A 19,232-nucleotide genomic window follows, 5' to 3' on the forward strand; every position below is an offset into this window, starting at 1 on the left:
CGCATGACAAACAAACGGCATCGACAGAGCGCAGCAGCTGTTAAGAGCTGTATCAGCTATTCTAACCACCAGGGATGTGAAGCACACGTGCGGTTTACGGGCATCATGTAGGCCTACGTCCTAACAGGAGCTGCCTTTGTTTGCTCATTTAGATGGTTCACCGTCTAATTAACTGTTTCCAGCGCAGCCGTGTTTGATGTGATCCAGGGTCAGGGTTGGTTTCATGTTTCACTTCTCTCTGAGAAGCAGTGAATGATTAGACTTAATAAAAGATCAGTTTGTTTAACAGGTCAGTACGCATCTTACTCCTCACCTGCAATTAGCTTTGAACTTCTTGCAGAACATAATTTGTCATATTCTTTTATCTGTTTAAGCTTGGAGGCATGAGAGGGAGAAATGTAGGAGCTTTCATCTTCAGTGTCATTGTGTACAGCGTAAGCAGACGTGTTTCTATCTTTACAGTCATTCATTTTTAATTGGTAAGATGTGGCCGATCAGAATATGAAACTGTCTCATTCTCTTAGTGTCTTTTTTACCTGAGCCTTTCCACACACACACACACACACACACACACACACACACACACACACACACACACACACACACACAGAGACACACACACACACACACACACACACACACACAGTGACAGGCTGGTGTTTTTAAGAGCATTACTGTGATTGGTTCGTGTTGCTCTGCATTGGATCCCCACTTCAAAAACCAGAAGGGAAGGGGGCGGGGGGTGGGTGGGTGTATGGGTGTAGAGGTTGGCATGACAACAGTAACCACGACAACTGCAGTTCAAACAAACACAGATTTGGCTCCAAGAAAAAGGCAAGATCATGCACCTAGTATCGTTGCACAAACAGAGCAGATGGGTGACTGGATGATTTAAGCGTGTCCGTGTGAGAACGCCATATTGAGCGCAGTTAGCCAAATGTAAGAAGTGCTGGCTGGATCGCTCATTGATCACAGACCTCTACACCACTCTATTGCTCTGCCAGACCAGCTGCACATCACACTGAACAGGGTCTGATGGATCTCCCGCTGATCGCAGTCCAGCGTTGCGTGGTGCAATGCCTGAGAGGCCAAAAGAAGAAGAAAAGCAAAACTGCGCCAGGCAGCGAACAGAGCAGAAAATGCTTTGAGCTTTTTCATGAGATCTGGCAAAAAGATGATTAAATGTCTGTCCGAGCCCAACAGGTTCACATAGAGCCGCTACAGTGTCTCATTTGAATGTGTCAGTGATTTCCCCTGAGTGCCAGGGTTAATCAATGAGTCAGCTGTGAGGGATGCAGGTCTGGATTACTGTGGGCCTTGCTTTACAAACCAATCTATTTGATTCAGGACTGAAGAGGGCAGCTTTCTCTAAGCTGCTTGTTACAGAGTCTGTTGACTCAGTGTCATTAGGTGAGCAGCGTAAATCCAGCACATGCTTCAGCAACCTCCTTTAACTGCACAGGAATAGCTTTTACCCTCAAAGACGTGGACCATTTAATGGTTGCTAGGGAACAGCATGGGTTCAAGTTTATGTTGGGCCAGCTACAGGTGTTGGCAAACACTGCAACAGGAAATGACGTGAAGCCTGTTTTAAATGTTTATTTAAATTAAAATACAGCAACAACTTAGAGCCTTATTCCAAATTCAATTCAATGAATTATTTTCTCAGAATTCCACAAACAGTACGTCATAATGACAACATGAAAGAAATGTTTGCACATTTTAAAAAATATAAAACTACATAAGAATTCACAGCCTTTGCTGTGACACTCAAAATTGAGCTCTGGTGCCTCCTGTTTCCACTGATCATCCTTGTTTGGAGTATATACATCTGTCTATATAAGGTCCCACAGTTAACATGCATGTCAGAGCACAAACCAAGCCATTAAGTCCAAGGGATTATCTGTAGACCCCTGAGACAGGATTGTATCAAGGGTAAAGAAACGTTTCTGCAGCATTGAAGGTTCCAGTGAGCACAGTGGTCTCCATCATCAGTTTGGAACCACCAGGACTCTTCCTAGAGCGGGCTGCCCGGACAAACTGAGTGATCGAGAGAGAAAGGCCTTAGCCCGGGAGGTGCCGGTGGCACCTGAAGTACTCTCAGACCATGAGGACAAGATTCTCTGGTCTAATGAAACTCTTTGGCCTGAATACCAGGAATCAGTTCTGGATGAAATCGGGCACCACTCGCCACCTGTCCAAAATCATCCCTACAGTTTTCAGCTGCAGGAACTGGGAGACTACTTAGGATCGAGGGAAAGATGACTGCAGCAATGTACAGAGACCTCCTTGATGAAAACCTGTTCCAGAGCACTCTGGACCTCAGACTGCGGCGACGGTTCATCTTTCAACAGAACAACGACCCCAAACACGCAGCCAAGATAACAAAGGAGTGGCTACAGGACAACTCTGTGAATGTCCTTGAGTGGTCCAGCCAGAGTCCAGACTTGAACCTGATTGAACATCTCTGTAGAGATCTGAAAATGGCCGTGCACTGATGCTCCCCATCCAACCTGATGGAGCTTGAGAGATACTGCAAAGACGAATGGGAGAAGCGGCCCAAAAGTAGGTGTACCAAGCTCGTAGCATCATACTTAAAAAGAATTTGTAATGGTTGCTAAAGGTGCTTCAACCAAGTTGTGAGCAAAGGCTGTGAATACTTATTTACGTGTGATTTACATTCTCATTATAGGTTATTGTAGGCTGTGACATAAGAAAAAGCACTGTGAATGCTTTCTGCATGCACTGTATTCGTGACCATAACGAACCATTCACTGGACCTTTGTTCCCATTATTAGTCTCAGCCCAGACTAGTGAACATGATTACATTCTATAGTCTTATTTGAAGTGCTTCATTACTTTGAATTGAAGGACTTTTTAAATGCAGACTGTTAACAGAACTCCCTCTCACTCTGCTATGAAATTGCTCTTTAACTTGGCTGTTACTGTAATTCTGATTGAAACTCAGATTGAAGTTCAGTCAAAAGGTAATTCAGAAAGTGATGGTGTCCCTAACCCCAACCCTCTGTTCTCAGTCAGGTGTCCCAGACTTATATATGTCCTTCATATACACTGGGTTTTACCATACACAGGATTATGCTGCCCGTCATGCAATGTCTAAATTAAATTTCTCTTCACCTTTTATGTAAAGAAAAATACTTTAATGATATTGCATCTGTTTTTCATTTTGTCCATTTCTCCAAATAGGTTGAAATCATTTTGTGTACATTGGTGTAGGAAGGAGAGTGGGTGTTTCCCAAGGCCTCTGTTGACTTACAACGGCTTTTTTCATTACAACCTTGTTAAAACACTATGAATACAATACAAACTGTCAGAAGGTGTTAAATGTGTCGTGAACACCAGGCTGCTGAGAGACAGATGACCTTATGTGTTATTTTAAAGGCTAGTTTTGTACTGAACATTACAGCTGGAAACACAGACTGTGTAAAGTGGCTTTGAATAGGGATACAGCCTTCCACCAACATACAGTAAATCACTTTTGGAATATGAAATCAATTTAAATATTGAATATTAAATACATGTGTATGTTTCCAAACTTATTATAATGTGGAGAGATGCAGCCAACGCCTCTTATGAAGTCAGACTTGACCTTCTAACCAGAAGTTTTTGGTGGTTCTTATTTATCTCAACGACTGCCTGAAGCACTGGAGAGGGTGTGGTGGAGCAGAGCAGCTCCTTTGGCAGTAATTACGTTTCCAAATCTTCCTGTGTCACCACTTTTCTTTTCCATTTAAAAATTAATTCACAATCTAGTGCATCTGACTATACCTGAGAAAGAGTCAGGAATAACAGGGGATTTACAATAACCAGCTTTTTACTTGCACTCAGGTTATACTTAAGGAACAAAAAAACAACCAAAAGAAATCTGCATCTGTGCCCATGTACAGGGTCAGAAGCCTTTACAGGTTGGGCAGCTCAGGACTGTCTTCACCAATGCTTCACCAATAAACGCTTAGTAAGCAGTTACATGTGCACTCTTCAACCAAACTAGACATATACGTGAGGCTAACCACTTACTTTTCATCTTACAGTGTTTTCTCAATTAAAAGTAGATCACAATGTTTGAAAATGACATTATCTTTCTCACTACTGCTTCATACAAAGAGCCATGCAAACTATCAGCTTGTAATGTGGTACAGTAGGTGGATGGATGACAAGCTCATGCCTACATGTAGATGGCCTATTTCTTATCTGTAATTTTAATTTGCAAAGTTTGGGCACAAAAGTCCAACTGTTCACCCAAAAGATATACAGAACATGGATTTTTGCATATTTAAAGATGAATGTCCTGGTTTTGATCTTGTTTGTGTGGGTCAGGCCATCTGCTCAGTTCCAGTCCCAGCTCGTCTGTAAGGGTATGTGTAGTCAAGCAGAGACGCTATAGCCAAAGCAGAGAGCAGCCCGTCATGTCACCAGAGATTAAAACTTGGCCACCCCATCCCACACAGCATCATAGAGGAGGTTGTTCTTTAACAGCAGACCCATCTGATTGTACTGCCACCTACTCACTGCCGGGGCATTCAACTTTGTGCTGCAGTCTCAGGGAGCATATGATGTTGCTGGCTCAATTAAAAAATATTTAATAATTACCCTGTTAAAAACGAACTTTGCATTACTGCTTGGAAATAGCAGGGTAGAAGAGCGGTTATCAAACAGAGCTTTCCCATTTTGTGCTCAAATCAAAAATGGAAAAAAGCAGATAACAAGCACTCATGTTTCATTTTAATTTTTTCATTGGGAATTTGTGGCATGTTGTGCCAAAAAGTGACTGTTCCCCAGAAACTGATTGCCTGATTGTAAGGTTCCCTATGTCTAAATGTGTTTCATATCCCTGATATTGTGTTTAATTCTGCTTGAAACTACTCTACTGATAGTGATTACATATAAAATATGAGTCAGTGACATTTCCTGCTCTGTGCTCTGCAGTATAAACTTTACAAACATAAAGATATAATAATGTTTTATCTTTGAACATCCTAAGTCCTGGATTTATGACATATAGGTTTAAACACAACACAGTTATGATCAAGGACTGCTTTAAAGCATTTTATATGACATTAGTTGACTGTTAATCTGGTTATTTAATTAAAATTTCCTAGAACCATAACATTTTACAAAGACATACCATCACTATTACCACAGGGATATATTTAATGTACAGTGTTTGCACATTATGATGGTTTGATAGAGATGCTCCTGACCACTTCCTGTCAGGATCTATTGTTTAATTATGATTGATGATCTTAAGGTCAAAGGTCACTGTGACCTTACTTTCCCACGGACCCCCCCCCCCCCCCTTCCAATAAGGGTATAATGATGTCATTGTAATGGCGTCTAGATGACCTTTCACTACGTCTAGATGACCTTTTATTGACTTCCAGACATCCGTCAGACCCGTCTAAGACAGGGATAATATACAAAGGAATAACTTAGAAGTTCAAGATTGTCTGGTAATCCGTGAGAACGGTGCCACACACACACACACATTTGCATCAAGCGTTACGCCCACTGGGTCTCGCAATTGGTGGATCTGATCACACGAGGGGCGGTACAACCACCCTCTTAGCCAATCAGAAAACGCCACCACCCACCCCGCGGAAAAACTAGCATTTAAGTTGCCCAGTGTTCGAGACGCCGCCTTCGCCATTACAGACCGGTCGTGCCTCAGCAAGTATCGCCATTTTAAGACAGCGTTGACTCTGAAAACGGTAAGTTTCTTTACTTTGTGCTAAAATAAAGCTAATTTGTTGTATAAAACTTAAGCTAAATTGTAATTATTTATTAAAACTTAGCAAAACTGCTTGTAGAGATGTGATTTTAACGTTGAGGGCTGAGTTGATGTATCCCTATTGTGTTATTTTCCCCCAAAGAAAAAAACATGACCTGGGAAGAAAGCATGCCAACATTGTTCAACTACTCACCCATAGAGCCAACTCAAGTCTTTGAGATAGAAGATGAGGACCCCTCAACTGTGAGTTTGTCACCTACGTCGTCAGCAACGCCGTCACCACTACCGTCCCCGGTGTGTGATTGTGGGGAGTGTACCGGGTGCGCCCCCTTACCGGAGCTGCCGGCGAATGTCAGCTACTACCCGAATTCATGGCCCGTGGATTGGACCAGCTGTACTTCCACACACTGCAGACACTGCGGTACCTACAAAGAGTTACTTAACTCAACGTTATTTCCTGCTCCTTCAGATGCGCCTGAATCAGCCCAGCATTCCCCGCCCCCACCCGAGGCCTCGCCGGCTGAGGAGAGTGGCTCTGACGTCACAGATGGATTATTATCGAGTTTATTGCTGGACGTCGTAAAGGCATTGGTCAGTCGTTTGCTGCAAATAACTCTGTACACACACCAGAAAGATATCTGCTACGGCTGTGTCATAGACCACCCGAGTCAGACTCAACATGAGTGTCTCTGGGGGATCCCGGAACATTTCCTTTGGACCCACTTTGACGAGGTGAAGAGAAGGCTGTGGAACGTGAAATTAATCCCCGCTGTGCTCCGACTTCTGGATTCCTACGGCCTGCATGCGTCAGAGAGTAAAATTCAAGGGGTGATTGAAACTTTCTTGTATGAGTGGAAACAAAAGCCGAATATAATCAATGAGATCGCTGAAATAAATGAAGGGTTAGTGGGTGACGATCTGGAGAAACAAACCAGAATTGATGAAGCTGTGGCTATCTGGCAAGGTTAAAAAATGGGGAATTGTTTTAGAAAATTATTTGTGGTTGTCGGCGAGTACATAGTTGTCGCTGAGCTATCAAATTTGTTGGATAATGTTATTGAAAGACGTGTTGCTGATGTAGCCCTGTATAAAAGTAGTAGTACAGTGTGTGAGAATGAAGTATGTGTGTTTGAAAAAGTAATGGACCTAGTGAGAGAAAGTTCTAAAAACCAGCCTTGGAATAACCTAGTTGAGTCAGCTGGTGAAAACGCTGGACTTGCATTTTGTAAAGTTGTGGATGAATTTCCTGAGAATGAAATCACTTTGTTTCATCTGTTTACCCTATACGCTTTATTTGTTGACACAATGACTTGCCTTGTAAAAAATATGCATACTGTTGATGTGTTGCTTGAGTTGAAAAAACTGCATTCCAGCATCATATGTAAGAACGGTTGTGGTGTGCTTACTCATGCTTTGAAAGTGATCAAATACCATGATGTCATGTGAACCATTATGCTTGTATCATGATACACAATAAAAACTTTATGCTTATACTAACATGAGTCTTCTGATTATTTTTTTTTTTTTTATGAATTATAAACCATGAAAGTCTCACTTTAGCTTTAGTTTGTAAAATTAAAACGTAAGTGTAAAGATGTCTCGTAAACTCAAATCCTTAATGAGAAAAATATATCTGGACCCACGGCATCCAGCGAGTTTCGGTGGCGTGAGACGACTACAGAAAGCGGTAGAAGAAGAAACTGGTAAAAAAGTAAACATCGATGTAATCAGAGATTTCCTCTCTTCTGAAGACACGTATACATTACACAAGCCAGCTAGAATAAGTTTCCCAAGAAACAGGGTGTTTGTCTCAGGACCCCTCGTACAATTTCAAGCCGACCTTTGTGATATGCAGGCAGTTTCATCTTACAATGACGGCTATAATTATCTACTGACGGTTATCGACGTGTTTTCCAAAAAGGCCTATGTACGTCCTTTAAAGAGAAAAACAGCGGCTGATGTGACAAAGGCTTTTGCCTCCATTTTGAAAGACAGCGGGCTTCCGCGTTTTCTGCAAACGGATAAGGGGAGAGAGTTCCACAATAAGACTTTTAAATCACTTTTGGAAAAACACAATATCAGCTTATTTAGCACAGCCAGCGATACGAAAGCTTGCGTAGTAGAAAGGTTCAATCGAACGCTGAAAACGAGACTCTATAGGTATTTTACTGCCGAAAACAGTCTGAGGTATGTTGACGTCATTCAGGATGTGGTTTCAAGCTACAACAACGCTCATCATAGCAGTATAAAAATGAAGCCCGTGGATGTGACGCCTGAGAATACGCTACAAGTATTTCAAAACCTTTACGGATCATTCCCCATACGTTATAAAGACAAATTTAAAATGAACTTTCGTAAGGGTGATGTCGTCCGAATCTCCAAACTACGTGGTGTGTTTGAGAAGAAATATACACAAAGTTTCACGAATGAGCTTTTTATTGTAGACGCCTGCATTCCACGCATTCCACCGGTTTACAAGCTGAAGGATTATCAAGGGGAGCCGATTGAGGGGAGTTTTTACGAAGCTGAGATACAGAAAGTTAATGTAACAGGAGATAAAGTCTTCCACATAGAGAAAATATTGGGTGAGCGTAAAATTAGAGGGGTCAAACAGTATCTGGTCAAATGGAAAAACTGGCCTGAAAAGTTTAACTCCTACGTCCGAGCCAGCACTGTTGTGGATGTATAAGAAAGTACTACAACTCCCAGCAGCCTCCAGTTTCGCCGTCGCCATGGCTGAAGGGTTTTACATCACACTGCCGTCCAATGCCAGCTGTGATATTTTTAAAAACAACACGAGTTCAAATTTCCGAGTGGATTTAGCACATCACATCGACCTGGAAGGGGCGTGGGAGGTGGCCGTCACTGATATCACTTACCCTCATAGTTGGTACACTGTGAATAAGGAACAGGCATTTTTCCACTATGTCGACTCGTGGCAAAACGGTGCCCCAGCAGTGGGGGTGAATAAACCCCTAACCGTGTATGCAAATTTAAAACAAACCAGTGTGACTTTTCAAGATGGCGTGTACGAGGATAAATTTACGATTCTACAACAATTAAATGATCGCTTTAAAGCACAAGCCACGGATATTCGATTGTCTTATGATGAAATCAAAAGAAAATTTAAGTGGGTGGGGAGCGGGCGTTACGCCGTGTGTTTCTTTCCACCATTGTGTTATGTGCTCGGCTTAAAAGAGGGTGAGATGTTTCAGGTTGGGCCGGGGCCGCACCTGTCCCCCTACCCGGAGGATATCAAAGCAGGGTTCGATCATATGTACTTTTACAGCGACATCGTGAAGCATCAGATTGTGGGAGACGCCTACGCCCCCCTACTACGGTCGTTTAAAATAGACGGCAAGTATGGCGAAATCATCAGTCACTCATTTAATCCACCGCAGTACATTCCTGTGGCTAAAAACCATATAGAAAACATTCATATAGAAATTAAAACGGATCAGAATATTCCGGTAAACTTCAAATACGGCAAGACGATAGTTAAGCTACATTTCAGGCCGAATAAAACAACATGGCTCCAGTAAGTTACCAGCCCGACCCCCACCGCTTTGTGAGTTATTATGAAAATCAGGTCGGCGGAGGTCTAGCTGGATTTCACGGGGCGCCTGTGATGTACGGACGAGGAATTGGATCAATTTTTTCTAAATTGTTCCGTTTCGTTGTACCGTTCTTAAAGAAAGGTGTTTCCGTCGTTAAACCACATCTGGCTTCTGCGGCAAAAAACATTGCGTCTGATTTGTTAACTAACGCAGTACAGCGAATCGGAACCAATAATGGGGACAACCGTCAGGAGGGATCAGGAATCATGGTTCTTTCCAGGAGACCTAGAAAACACCCCCCCGGTGAGCGTGTGAGACGGAAGAGTAAAAAGGAGAAGCGCTCCTCCAAAATAAAGTCAGTTGAGCCCAGCAGCTCAAAAAGAAGGAAGTCTGATTGGAGTAAGAGTGATATTTTTTGAGAATTAACATGGCTCTTTTACATGAGAAATCGTCTGAATGCACCATGTCGGAGCTGGATTTGTTCAGCTGTCCCCTCTCACAGCTGAGTGTAGAAGATAAGCAATATTGTGAAATCAGACCAATATCTGCAATCACCGATCAAGGACCGATCGAGTTTTTTATCCCTGGAGATGGTGAAAAATATCTGGATTTAAACGACACCTTGTTATTTTTACGGTTAAAAATTACAAACGCTGACGGATCTAATCTAGCTCAAGACGCTGCAGTTTCAGTTATTAATTATCCTATAAATACTATCTTCTCCCAATGCGATGTGACGCTGGGGGATCGTCTCATCTCGCAATCGAGTGCGACTCATCCATACAGAGCAATAATTGAAACGTTACTCAATTTCTCTGAGGACACCCTAAAGTCTCAGTTCAGCGCAGGTCTTTTTTATAAAGATACAGCCGGGGCCATGGATTCCTTTGTCGTTAATAACGGACCAAACAGAGGTCTAGTGAAGAGAGCAACATTCAGTGAGCAATCTGCAGAGTTCCACGTGATTGGTCCTCTGCATGCGGACATTTTTTTCTGCGAGAGGCTCCTTTTGAACTCTGTGGATTTGAGAATTAAGCTGACCAGAGCGAGTAACGCGTTCTGCTTAATGCATGCAGCAAATGCCGATTACAGGTTAAACGTATTGGGTGCATCTATGTATGTGAAGAAAGTGACAGTTTCACCGGCGGTGCGCCTCGGACATTCGGCCGCATTAATGAGAGGGAATGCTTTATACCCACTCTCGCGCATTAATGTAAAGACATATTCTATTCCTGAGAATTCCCGTGTGTGCACACAAGAAAACCTGTTTCTAGGTAATATGCCTCGGTATCTAGCGATCGGTTTGGTGAACCACGAAGCGTTTACAGGCCGATCAAACCTATCCCCGTTCAACTTTATGCATAATGATATCGAATACTTGGCTCTGTGTCAAAACGGAAAACAAATCCCTGCTAAGGCCTTCCAACCTAACTTCACCGAGAATCAAGCCGTGCGTGAGTTCTATTCCCTGTACACAGCGACAGGCAGACATCTAAAAGATTTACCTCTATGCATTGACAGAAATGATTTTTCGGAAGGTTATGCTTTGTTTGTCTTCAATCTGACCGGGGATGATGACATAGATGCACTGGCTCCAGTAACCACGGGTACCCTTAGATTAGAAATGAGGTTTAGACAGCCACTACCCCAAACAACTACGCTTATTGTCTACGCGTGTTATAATTCAATCCTTGAAATTGATTCAAAAAGAAACATCCTGGTCGATTATTACTGAGACGCTCATAATGAACAATCAGCAGATTCAAAACCTTTTACATCATTTACTGGGGGATGTTTTCTGCGGAGTTTTGGCCTCTGACGAGTTACCACTGCTGCAAAACAAAATGGCGAGACCGGCCTACTTTGTGGTAAACACAGATCCACGTGACCGACCCGGCCAACACTGGTTGGCCCTCACTCTGGAACAAAATGGCGACGCTACGTTCTTTGATTCTTACGGTTTTCCGCCTGATTTTATTTATTACCCGCAAACCATTCTGCAGTTTCTGGAAAACCAGGTCGGAACGAAGAGGATTAAATATCACAACATGACCTTACAGAGCCCCTTATCTACTGCTTGCGGTCAGCACTGTATCTACTATCTGTGTCATCGCGCATGCGGTTTATCATATCAAAACGTTCTCTCGCTCTATGACGCTGACTGTGATCTAAATGATTCTATGGTTTCTGAATTTGTGGAAAAATATCAAAATTGTGTAGCTAATCCTAACATAGATTACTATAATCATATGGTATGTTCAATGGAAATGTTTCTACAATGTCATAACTTGTAATGTATAATGAAAATAAAGACGTCGAGTAAACCATAATTACTTTTTTAAAAGCTTCTTTATTATTATTATGAAACAAAACAATGCATATAAAATCACGACAAAGTGAGCCAACGGGGTGATAGAGTGATGTTTTTCTTTTTCTTCCTCTTACGTTTGGATGTAAAAGCACGCGTAACAGGTGCCTCATACGAATCATAACTTCTCATTTGAGGGGGAGTAGAATATGTTAGAGGGGGGTTGTCTTTGATTTGACGTATTTCCAAACGGGTTCTATTATTAGGAATCGTGGACAGAGGTATGTTCAAGTCTGCCAAGGCGTGTAAGAATTCAGACCATCCTGGAGGTTGCTGCTTCGAATGATGTGTGACCGCTAAATGTTTCATTAAATCCAATATGTGCGATCCGCGTATAGTTTTTTCACCGTAGATAAATTCCCCCTCATGGTTCCATCGGGCTAAACCATCAGCGTCAGATATCTTCTGTAAAATGTATTGAGCATTCTTTTGAAAACGAGGGTTAATGTTTGCAAGAACCTCTTTGACGACGCCGTCTTCATTGTCTTTATGCTGTGGAGTGTCTTTTTGAGCCTCCTCCTTCGATACACTCAGGACAATTTCACGGGTCTCAGCTTGTTTCGTTCTCTGAAGATTCAAATATCGCTGCAGCAAAGCGTTGTATTTTTTTATTTTCTCATCAGGCATCAGACCTTTTTCTTCCAGGATCTCTCGCATCTTTTCATCTAAATCAGTTTCAACCCGATCTCGAATATTTTCAGGCTGGTTAACTCTATCGTTTAGACGTTTTAGCTGGTCGGGGGATAGCAGGTACATTTTTCGTGATGCCATGTCTTACATCGATTATCTTGAAGCAGCGTTTGATATCAGCTGACCGAGGAATGGCAGAGCGACGCTGAGTAATGGGAGCAGAAATCCACCTGTTTGTAGAGTTTTACGTTTCTTGGATAGACTCGTCTTTTTGTCAGCAATCAGTCTAAGGTGATTCTTTTCCCGTCTGAGTTTTTTATATTGTGTATCTGTGACGGGGATCAAGCCCTTTAAGAGGTTTAAAGCTAGTTCACACACCGCCTGAATCAGATCTGAGGAGCAGTTTGACAGTATAGCTTTACGCAGGCGCGGTGTGCTGTTCAATAACGCCGTCAGCAGAGGCATGTTTCTTTTCATACGGGTCGACATTATTATTATTATTTATTTACTTTTTTCCAGGCAGGTAGACGCATGGGAGCTCGGAAGGCAGCAGACCCGCTCTCAGTCTGAAGTCGTCTGGGCAGGATGGCGTGAGGTCGACCAATAAATAACTGTGGGGTTTTTTTGTGGCATCTTCATAACTTTCTAAAAAGTATGATTTTTTTCTAGGAAATATTTGTTGCGCCAAGATAGACATTTGTAGTTTGTCACGTGGGTTTTTGAAAAGTATAAGGTGCGTACAATTCAAGTTGAGAGTACGACTATATTTTCCCTTATGAAAGATATTTTGCGTGAGAAACATTACAGACATATTTTTATGATGTCTATATTGTGTGAAAATTTTTACCACTTCTGGATTATCATTGGCTTCACATATTACATCGTCTAAAATAACCAAATGTTTTTCACCAGGAGGGAAAAGTTTTTCATCTTCAAAAGAAGCAGGCAGACCTTCCACAAACTTGACTTTTATACACATTTTTTGCAATTCACAATACAGAGGTTGAAAACACGTGTAAATCCATACAATATTGTCAGGTACAACATCCATTACATAATTACAGTTCTCCAATACATTTTTTACAAAAACAGTTTTACCCGAACCGCTTGGACCTACAATCAGGCAAGAGAATGGAGCTTTCAATCTGAAATCTGAATCTGTTTCCTCCATAATAGTTTGTCTTTTAGTATCCGAATGGAACGCTCTTACCACCAGGCAGCAGACGGCGTTTATCAAAAACCACTCGAAACTTTTTTTCAATCGAGGAGTTTTTCAGCTGAAATCTGCTCTTGTCACGCAGAATCTTGTGCTGTGGCGCTTTAAGGAAACGCTCCTCTGACGAGTCAGCTATGTACCCTTCAACCAGATCCTTGACACTGTCAAAATTAATTGACTCACAGCACTCATATGTCTGAGTGATCCCTTTCACACGCAGACACACTTTACCGCTTCTTGTCTGATAGGTATAGCTCTTTGGTCCCGCTGCAGCGTACTCTTTAATCGTGTCACCTGACAGTTCATCCGTGAGCTCCCCGAGCAGATTACCTAAGGGGAGAACATTCTCACCTGGTTTACTTACGTAAATTATGCTGTCTGTATCGTAATAAAGGGCTCGGTCCTGTAGCTCATCCAGATATTCATACAGCCTGAGACGGGCGTATCCTGTTGTGAATGCAGCTATAAAGATGTTATCAGTCCTATTAGGCGGTGCTACACATTTATCACTGTAACATTTCTGAACTATAGCCACTTTATCGCTGACAAAGGTAAAGTATTTTATCCTGTATTCCCCTGAGAACATGGCTGTGAGGAAGTCTTGAGGGTTATTTATTATCTCAGTCTGTGTCATGTTGCTACGCTGGGCAAACTTACCCCACAGGCTGTTAAGGCAGAGTTTTGCCACCTGTCTTTTAGCCGGATTGAGGGCAATTTTAGCCGGATCTAATTTGATTCCTTGTCTCTTGGCATAATCCTTTACATACCTCTTTCTGCTTGCTGCATCAACAGCCTCAGGCGGATAACCGCTAGCCTCCTGTTTCCCTTTAAGGAAACCTTTAATATATCCAGTGAATAAGGTATCGCTTACTTTAGGGAAGTGCCAAACCTCTTTCAATTCAATGCGGTATCCCTTAGCAACAGCCTTGTTTATTTCCGGGGAAACCCACACACCAATCAGAGCTCGCTCTTCGTCGTTATGGCTACAAGACCCGCCCTGATAATTCTCCTCCGCGCATGTGCGGCAGAGCGTGAAGACCAACTTCCCGCGAGATGTCCTGTACGGTAACACAGGGTGAAACAACCCTCTCGGCGTGTAGACTTTAGCTTGAATGAGTCCAAAATAGTGACTCGGGTCCTGAAAGTCTCTAACGATAATTTCGGGATGGCCGATCGGATATGGAAACCTGCAAAGAACATCAGGGTACAACGAGGTAAAATCCACGTAAAAACACTTCTCGTCATCACCGACAGAATAGCGCAGGCACGTTGGACACGTACGGCCGCCGTACAGGGCGTCACGTGGTATCAGGGGTTGGGGGGCGTGGTATTCTTTGAGAAAGTTACACACACCCACGTCAGTTTTTTTCATCCTGCTCCATTGATGTTCCCAGATAACAACAAGTTTTACACCAAACTCACTCTCCAACAACCTGAGACGTTCCTCAGTACGTCTGTATGCACATTCAAAGCTCTCCCCTGTCAGAGGATTTCTGTCTGTGGGCTTGAAACACTGTGCACACCCGTGGTAAAAACATCCTAGAAACTCAAAAACAGTCTCAACACCATCAACCACGGCGTAGCCGTCAACATAGAACCGCCCAAACTGCTTCTCGCCTCGATTCAGTGCATGCTGAATGAAAATGTTTTTCTGAAGCATGGTGTATTCCAGCCACTGGATGGCAGCGTCGGAATATCGTTTGCATTGTCGGCGGTAATTTTCAGGGCACGGAATAGCTACAGTATCCGCCGGAAGATGATTTTTGCGGAAAACATTCATGCAAGCTGCAGCGATCGTAGCGGAGAAAAACGGATCCACAGTCGTTTCGCTTATATAGCTATCTCGAAATAAGCGACACGCCTTCCTAAGAATGACTGTGTCATTCCGGCAATAGAGTCGGGCCTCTTTCTGAAAGTCAAATGTACCGTGACAGACCGAATTGTACCAACAGAGAAACTCTTCCCTCTTTTTTGGAGTCATCTGATCTACCCCGTAAAATTCCGGCGCTGGATAGGGCCCCACATAATTCAGGTTTTCAGCCGAGCTGAAACGATGAGGGAAATGGCCTTTCTCCTCGTCCTCAAAGCCCAAACATTTAGGCAGCTGCGCCAGAGGAAAGGGAAGGAAGGAGGCTGAATCTATGAATCTCTGATCATAGTGATTTTCACAGATTAATACAATTTTGGCACCTTGCATCACTACATCTGTGTCGATACCTAATTCAACCAGAGCTCTGATAATGATGTAGCCGTCAAACCCCCGAGAATTATGAGCCACAAAAACCATTTTACTGAACTCTGGTCTCCTGAAAAACCGAATAAAGTTTTTGGAGCATTCAACTCCTTCAAAACACCACTCAGCACCATGATCGCTTATAGCCGAGACATAAAACGGTACGTGGACGCCGGTGGCTGTGGGAAATGTCTCAAAATCATAGTAGATAACTCTTAACTTTTCCTCATCATCATCACTATCTACATCACCGTAGTCATCATCATCATCGTCTTCATCATCATCATCATCACTAACCTTTACCGGTTTTGGCTTCGTGTTACTTTTGACATTGGGTGTAGACTTTTGCTTTTTATTACTTTTATTGTTTTTCTTTTTCTTTTTCTCAAACACCTCTAGAGGTTGAATGTAACATTTATGAGTTTCATATGTCTCTTTCTCAGCATATTCTTTTCCACAAATAAGACAATGAAACGCCGGGCATCTATGTCTTTGAAGCTGGTGCGATAACGCTGTGTAATAGGGGAGACTACAATCAGGGCAATATTTATGTATATCGCATTATTATTATACTCGCATATTTCCCAGCTTTAGGTCGCCATTTTTTCTCTCTGTGTTTCTCCATACAGTAGAGCGATTGACACATACGTCCGCAATCCTCACAGCGGGTGAGATGCTTCGGCTTTGTGTTGCAGGCTTGGTCAAGACATACCCCGCAGTGGCCGGGGCAGAGGTGATAGGACTCAGAGGCGCAACCCGTATGACAAAATGTGCAAAAGTACTTCACACCAAGAAACATCCCGACATCTTTGATCCCATAATAGTGACCCTGGAATAAGAATAAAAATAGAGTTTTTGCACTCCGAGGGGTCTGTGTTTCAAATTTCGACATAGGCCCACTTCCTTGGTTTCTGTAAAACACAACTATTTTACTCTGCACTACCGTTTCAAATTTATCAATGTGTGAAAAGGAGACAGGGGTCTGATCTGTTAGACCGCTTTGCTCCTGAATAATTCTACCAAATTTCACAGCATCGTCATCACTACACCCAGGGTTGAGGAGATGCGCTAGATTGATGGCAAAGCACAGCTGATTGGTTAGATTATTCACTATGTACAAACACTTGCGCTTCTTGCTTAGAATCTCACAGTTCAGAGTTTTGTCAGCCCTCCTTTTACCCCCACCTCTCTCATTACGTACAAGCTGACCGACTATTTCTAAACTATCATCACTCAAAACAGACTGATTGGATTGAGCGATGTGATCGAGCACCTCTTGAAATAAACTCAGATCAATACCGTCATCCGTCGATACAACGGCTGCGGCGCTGTTTTGCAATAAATCACCGCGTAACTCCAACTGAATAACATCGTCATTACCGGAGGCATGGGCCTGGATTTCATCAACCAACTGATGGACAGCGTCCATAATGTGAACATACGCCGCTACAAAATCACCCGCACTGCCGCTACGCCGGAGGTTTAATGGCCGTCTAATCTCAATATTATTGAACTGAGGCCGCCTAAGGATGCTACCACCCCCCTCATCACAACTATTTTGAATTGGACGGTCATGAGCGCCATCTTCAGGGTTCACTTTGTCACTACGTGACGTGGTAGGCTGGGTACACCTGCTGGTTGAAGGCTGACTACAAGTGGTGGATGGACCCGGATTAGAAGCCCCTGAGGCTTGAGGAATACAACTACTTGTTGAAAGTTGTTTACCGGAGTTTGTTGAAGCTTTGACTCCTCCTCCTGTTTGCTGTGGGGGTGGATGACACCCTAATTTTTCAGGAGCGTTACTCCGGTCTGTTGCATTGTTTTGAATCTGTCTAGAAATATTTAGTATTTGATTTATTGTTTCGTCAAGTTCGACTAAAGGAGGCTCGGTCTGTGTGCCAGGTCTCTGAGCTGTCGCAGGAACAAATGAGCCTGACAAAGCTTTTATCTCGTCAATCAAGGCTTGATAGTTTTGTGAAATGTTATCATCGCTAATGTGATTTGCCGAGTTTTCAGGCTGATGACTTATGTTTAGAATCTGATTTAATATATCATCATGATCAAACGGACAAGGATTGGGTTGGCTATGCTGCAGAGCTGGGGTTAAAGGTTGAGATTCAACACTATTGTCCAAAGCAAGACTGTTTATCTCATCAAACAAGGCTTGATAAGCGTTTTGCTCAGAAGCTAACTCTGATTGAGAGCTACGGACAGCGAGTTGTTCTAATAGAGCATCTATTTGACTGAGATTATGAGGGGTCACGTCATCATCATCATCGTCGTTGCTAGTGTGAAGGTTCAGGTTGTTAGGTTGCTCGTCAGTATGCTGAGGCGGCGTTGGCTGCGATAGAGCGCTGATAACTCGAGCCAAATATTCTCTCAGATTATTAAGCTCCATTCTCTTGACTATTCAATCTACATAAGCAGCGGTAACATAAAACACATGAAACAGCTAACAACAGAATTCTTTGCCCACAACCAAACATAGGGCCTGCATTCTATACATTAAATCAATATTGTAACATAAACATTGATGAATTATACAGTCATGACACACTCCTGACAGTTTTCTCAGCTCTGTGTACCCCGAGCTACACACCAGGAGAACCTAGAGTAGATGAACAGTCTAGAGTTTAGGATCTGATGACACTCTCGCTTTTTTTCATTATGGAAATGTGAGGGAAGACGCAGGCTTACATCACATGATCCTGTTTGCAGGCACCGGACTCATCCTTCGATCGTCATCCACCGGGGGAGGAAGGAAGCTGGACTGAAGAAAATAAAGGCTTCTTTTCTTCAAAATAAAGCGCCGACCATAATACATGGGGATCCGACCCTAAAATCATATACATTGCATCAGTTTTATGACCGAGATTTTTTAGTTTGTGATTTCTTAAAATAGACTGAGAGGACTTACAGCGTATGTTAGTTTTTTACACCCAGCGTTGTAGACTCTTAGGTTTTTTTTTTTTTCTTTATCTGAAGTCAAGCACAGCGCCGCTGATTGCTAAAAAAATAAAAGAATGTGTGCATCGTCACAAAATTGTAGAACATTGTTAGCTAGAATTTGTACTCAAATTAAGGATAAAACTTTTTAAATGTTTTCATCAGACAATATAAATTATTGACTAACAGGCTCCTAACTCAAATGGTCAGTGGACGTTTGGCGTAGCGGTTAAGCATCAGACTTTTTAAATGGCGAGCTCAGGTTCGTATCCCACTAACTAATGACATCATTATATATTTATTATTTAATACATTAATTAAACCCTACATTTAGACTTAACAATAATTAAACAAACTTACCGTTTTTTACAAAGTCAGCGTTGCACAGCATGGACCAGTCTCGTTAGACTCCACCAGACGGCTGCTTCTATGTCAGACGCTTGAACAGAACTGAGCTCCGATTTTTTGAAGCTTTGACCAAACTTCCAACTTTTATGGACTGGTGAAATTTTGGCGGGCGTAACGCTTGATGC

General features: G+C 42.6%; 2 protein-coding genes and 1 long non-coding RNA gene across 5 annotated transcripts in view; 2 read left to right on the forward strand and 1 right to left on the reverse strand.

The window, feature by feature from the left end:
- gabbr1b (gamma-aminobutyric acid (GABA) B receptor, 1b) overlaps positions 1 to 19,232 on the forward strand; it is a 152,677-nt gene that overhangs the window by 73,861 nt on the left and 59,584 nt on the right. The gene's annotated exons all lie outside the window — the stretch shown is intronic.
- On the forward strand, positions 5,366 to 7,224 carry LOC113154269. The gene is made up of 2 exons (XM_026348367.1): positions 5,366 to 5,729; positions 5,892 to 7,224. The coding sequence occupies exon 2, from the start codon at positions 5,900 to 5,902 to the stop codon at positions 6,716 to 6,718; it is 819 nt and encodes a 272-aa protein (XP_026204152.1). The 5' UTR covers positions 5,366 to 5,729; positions 5,892 to 5,899; the 3' UTR covers positions 6,719 to 7,224.
- On the reverse strand, positions 18,188 to 19,031 carry LOC113154270. Its single transcript, XR_003298018.1, has 3 exons — positions 18,671 to 19,031; positions 18,451 to 18,589; positions 18,188 to 18,361 (listed from the first exon to the last, which is right to left on the reverse strand). It is a non-coding gene; the product is annotated as an uncharacterized LOC113154270 (long non-coding RNA).

The sequence above is a fragment of the Anabas testudineus genome, chromosome 11, assembly GCF_900324465.2.
Source record: "Anabas testudineus chromosome 11, fAnaTes1.2, whole genome shotgun sequence".
Taxonomy (NCBI): domain Eukaryota; kingdom Metazoa; phylum Chordata; class Actinopteri; order Anabantiformes; family Anabantidae; genus Anabas; species Anabas testudineus.

Excerpts from the sequence above, each read along its gene's own strand:
- LOC113154269 (XM_026348367.1), top strand. The coding sequence starts at position 5,900 with ATGACCTGGGAAGAAAGCATGCCAACATTGTTCAACTACTCACCCATA.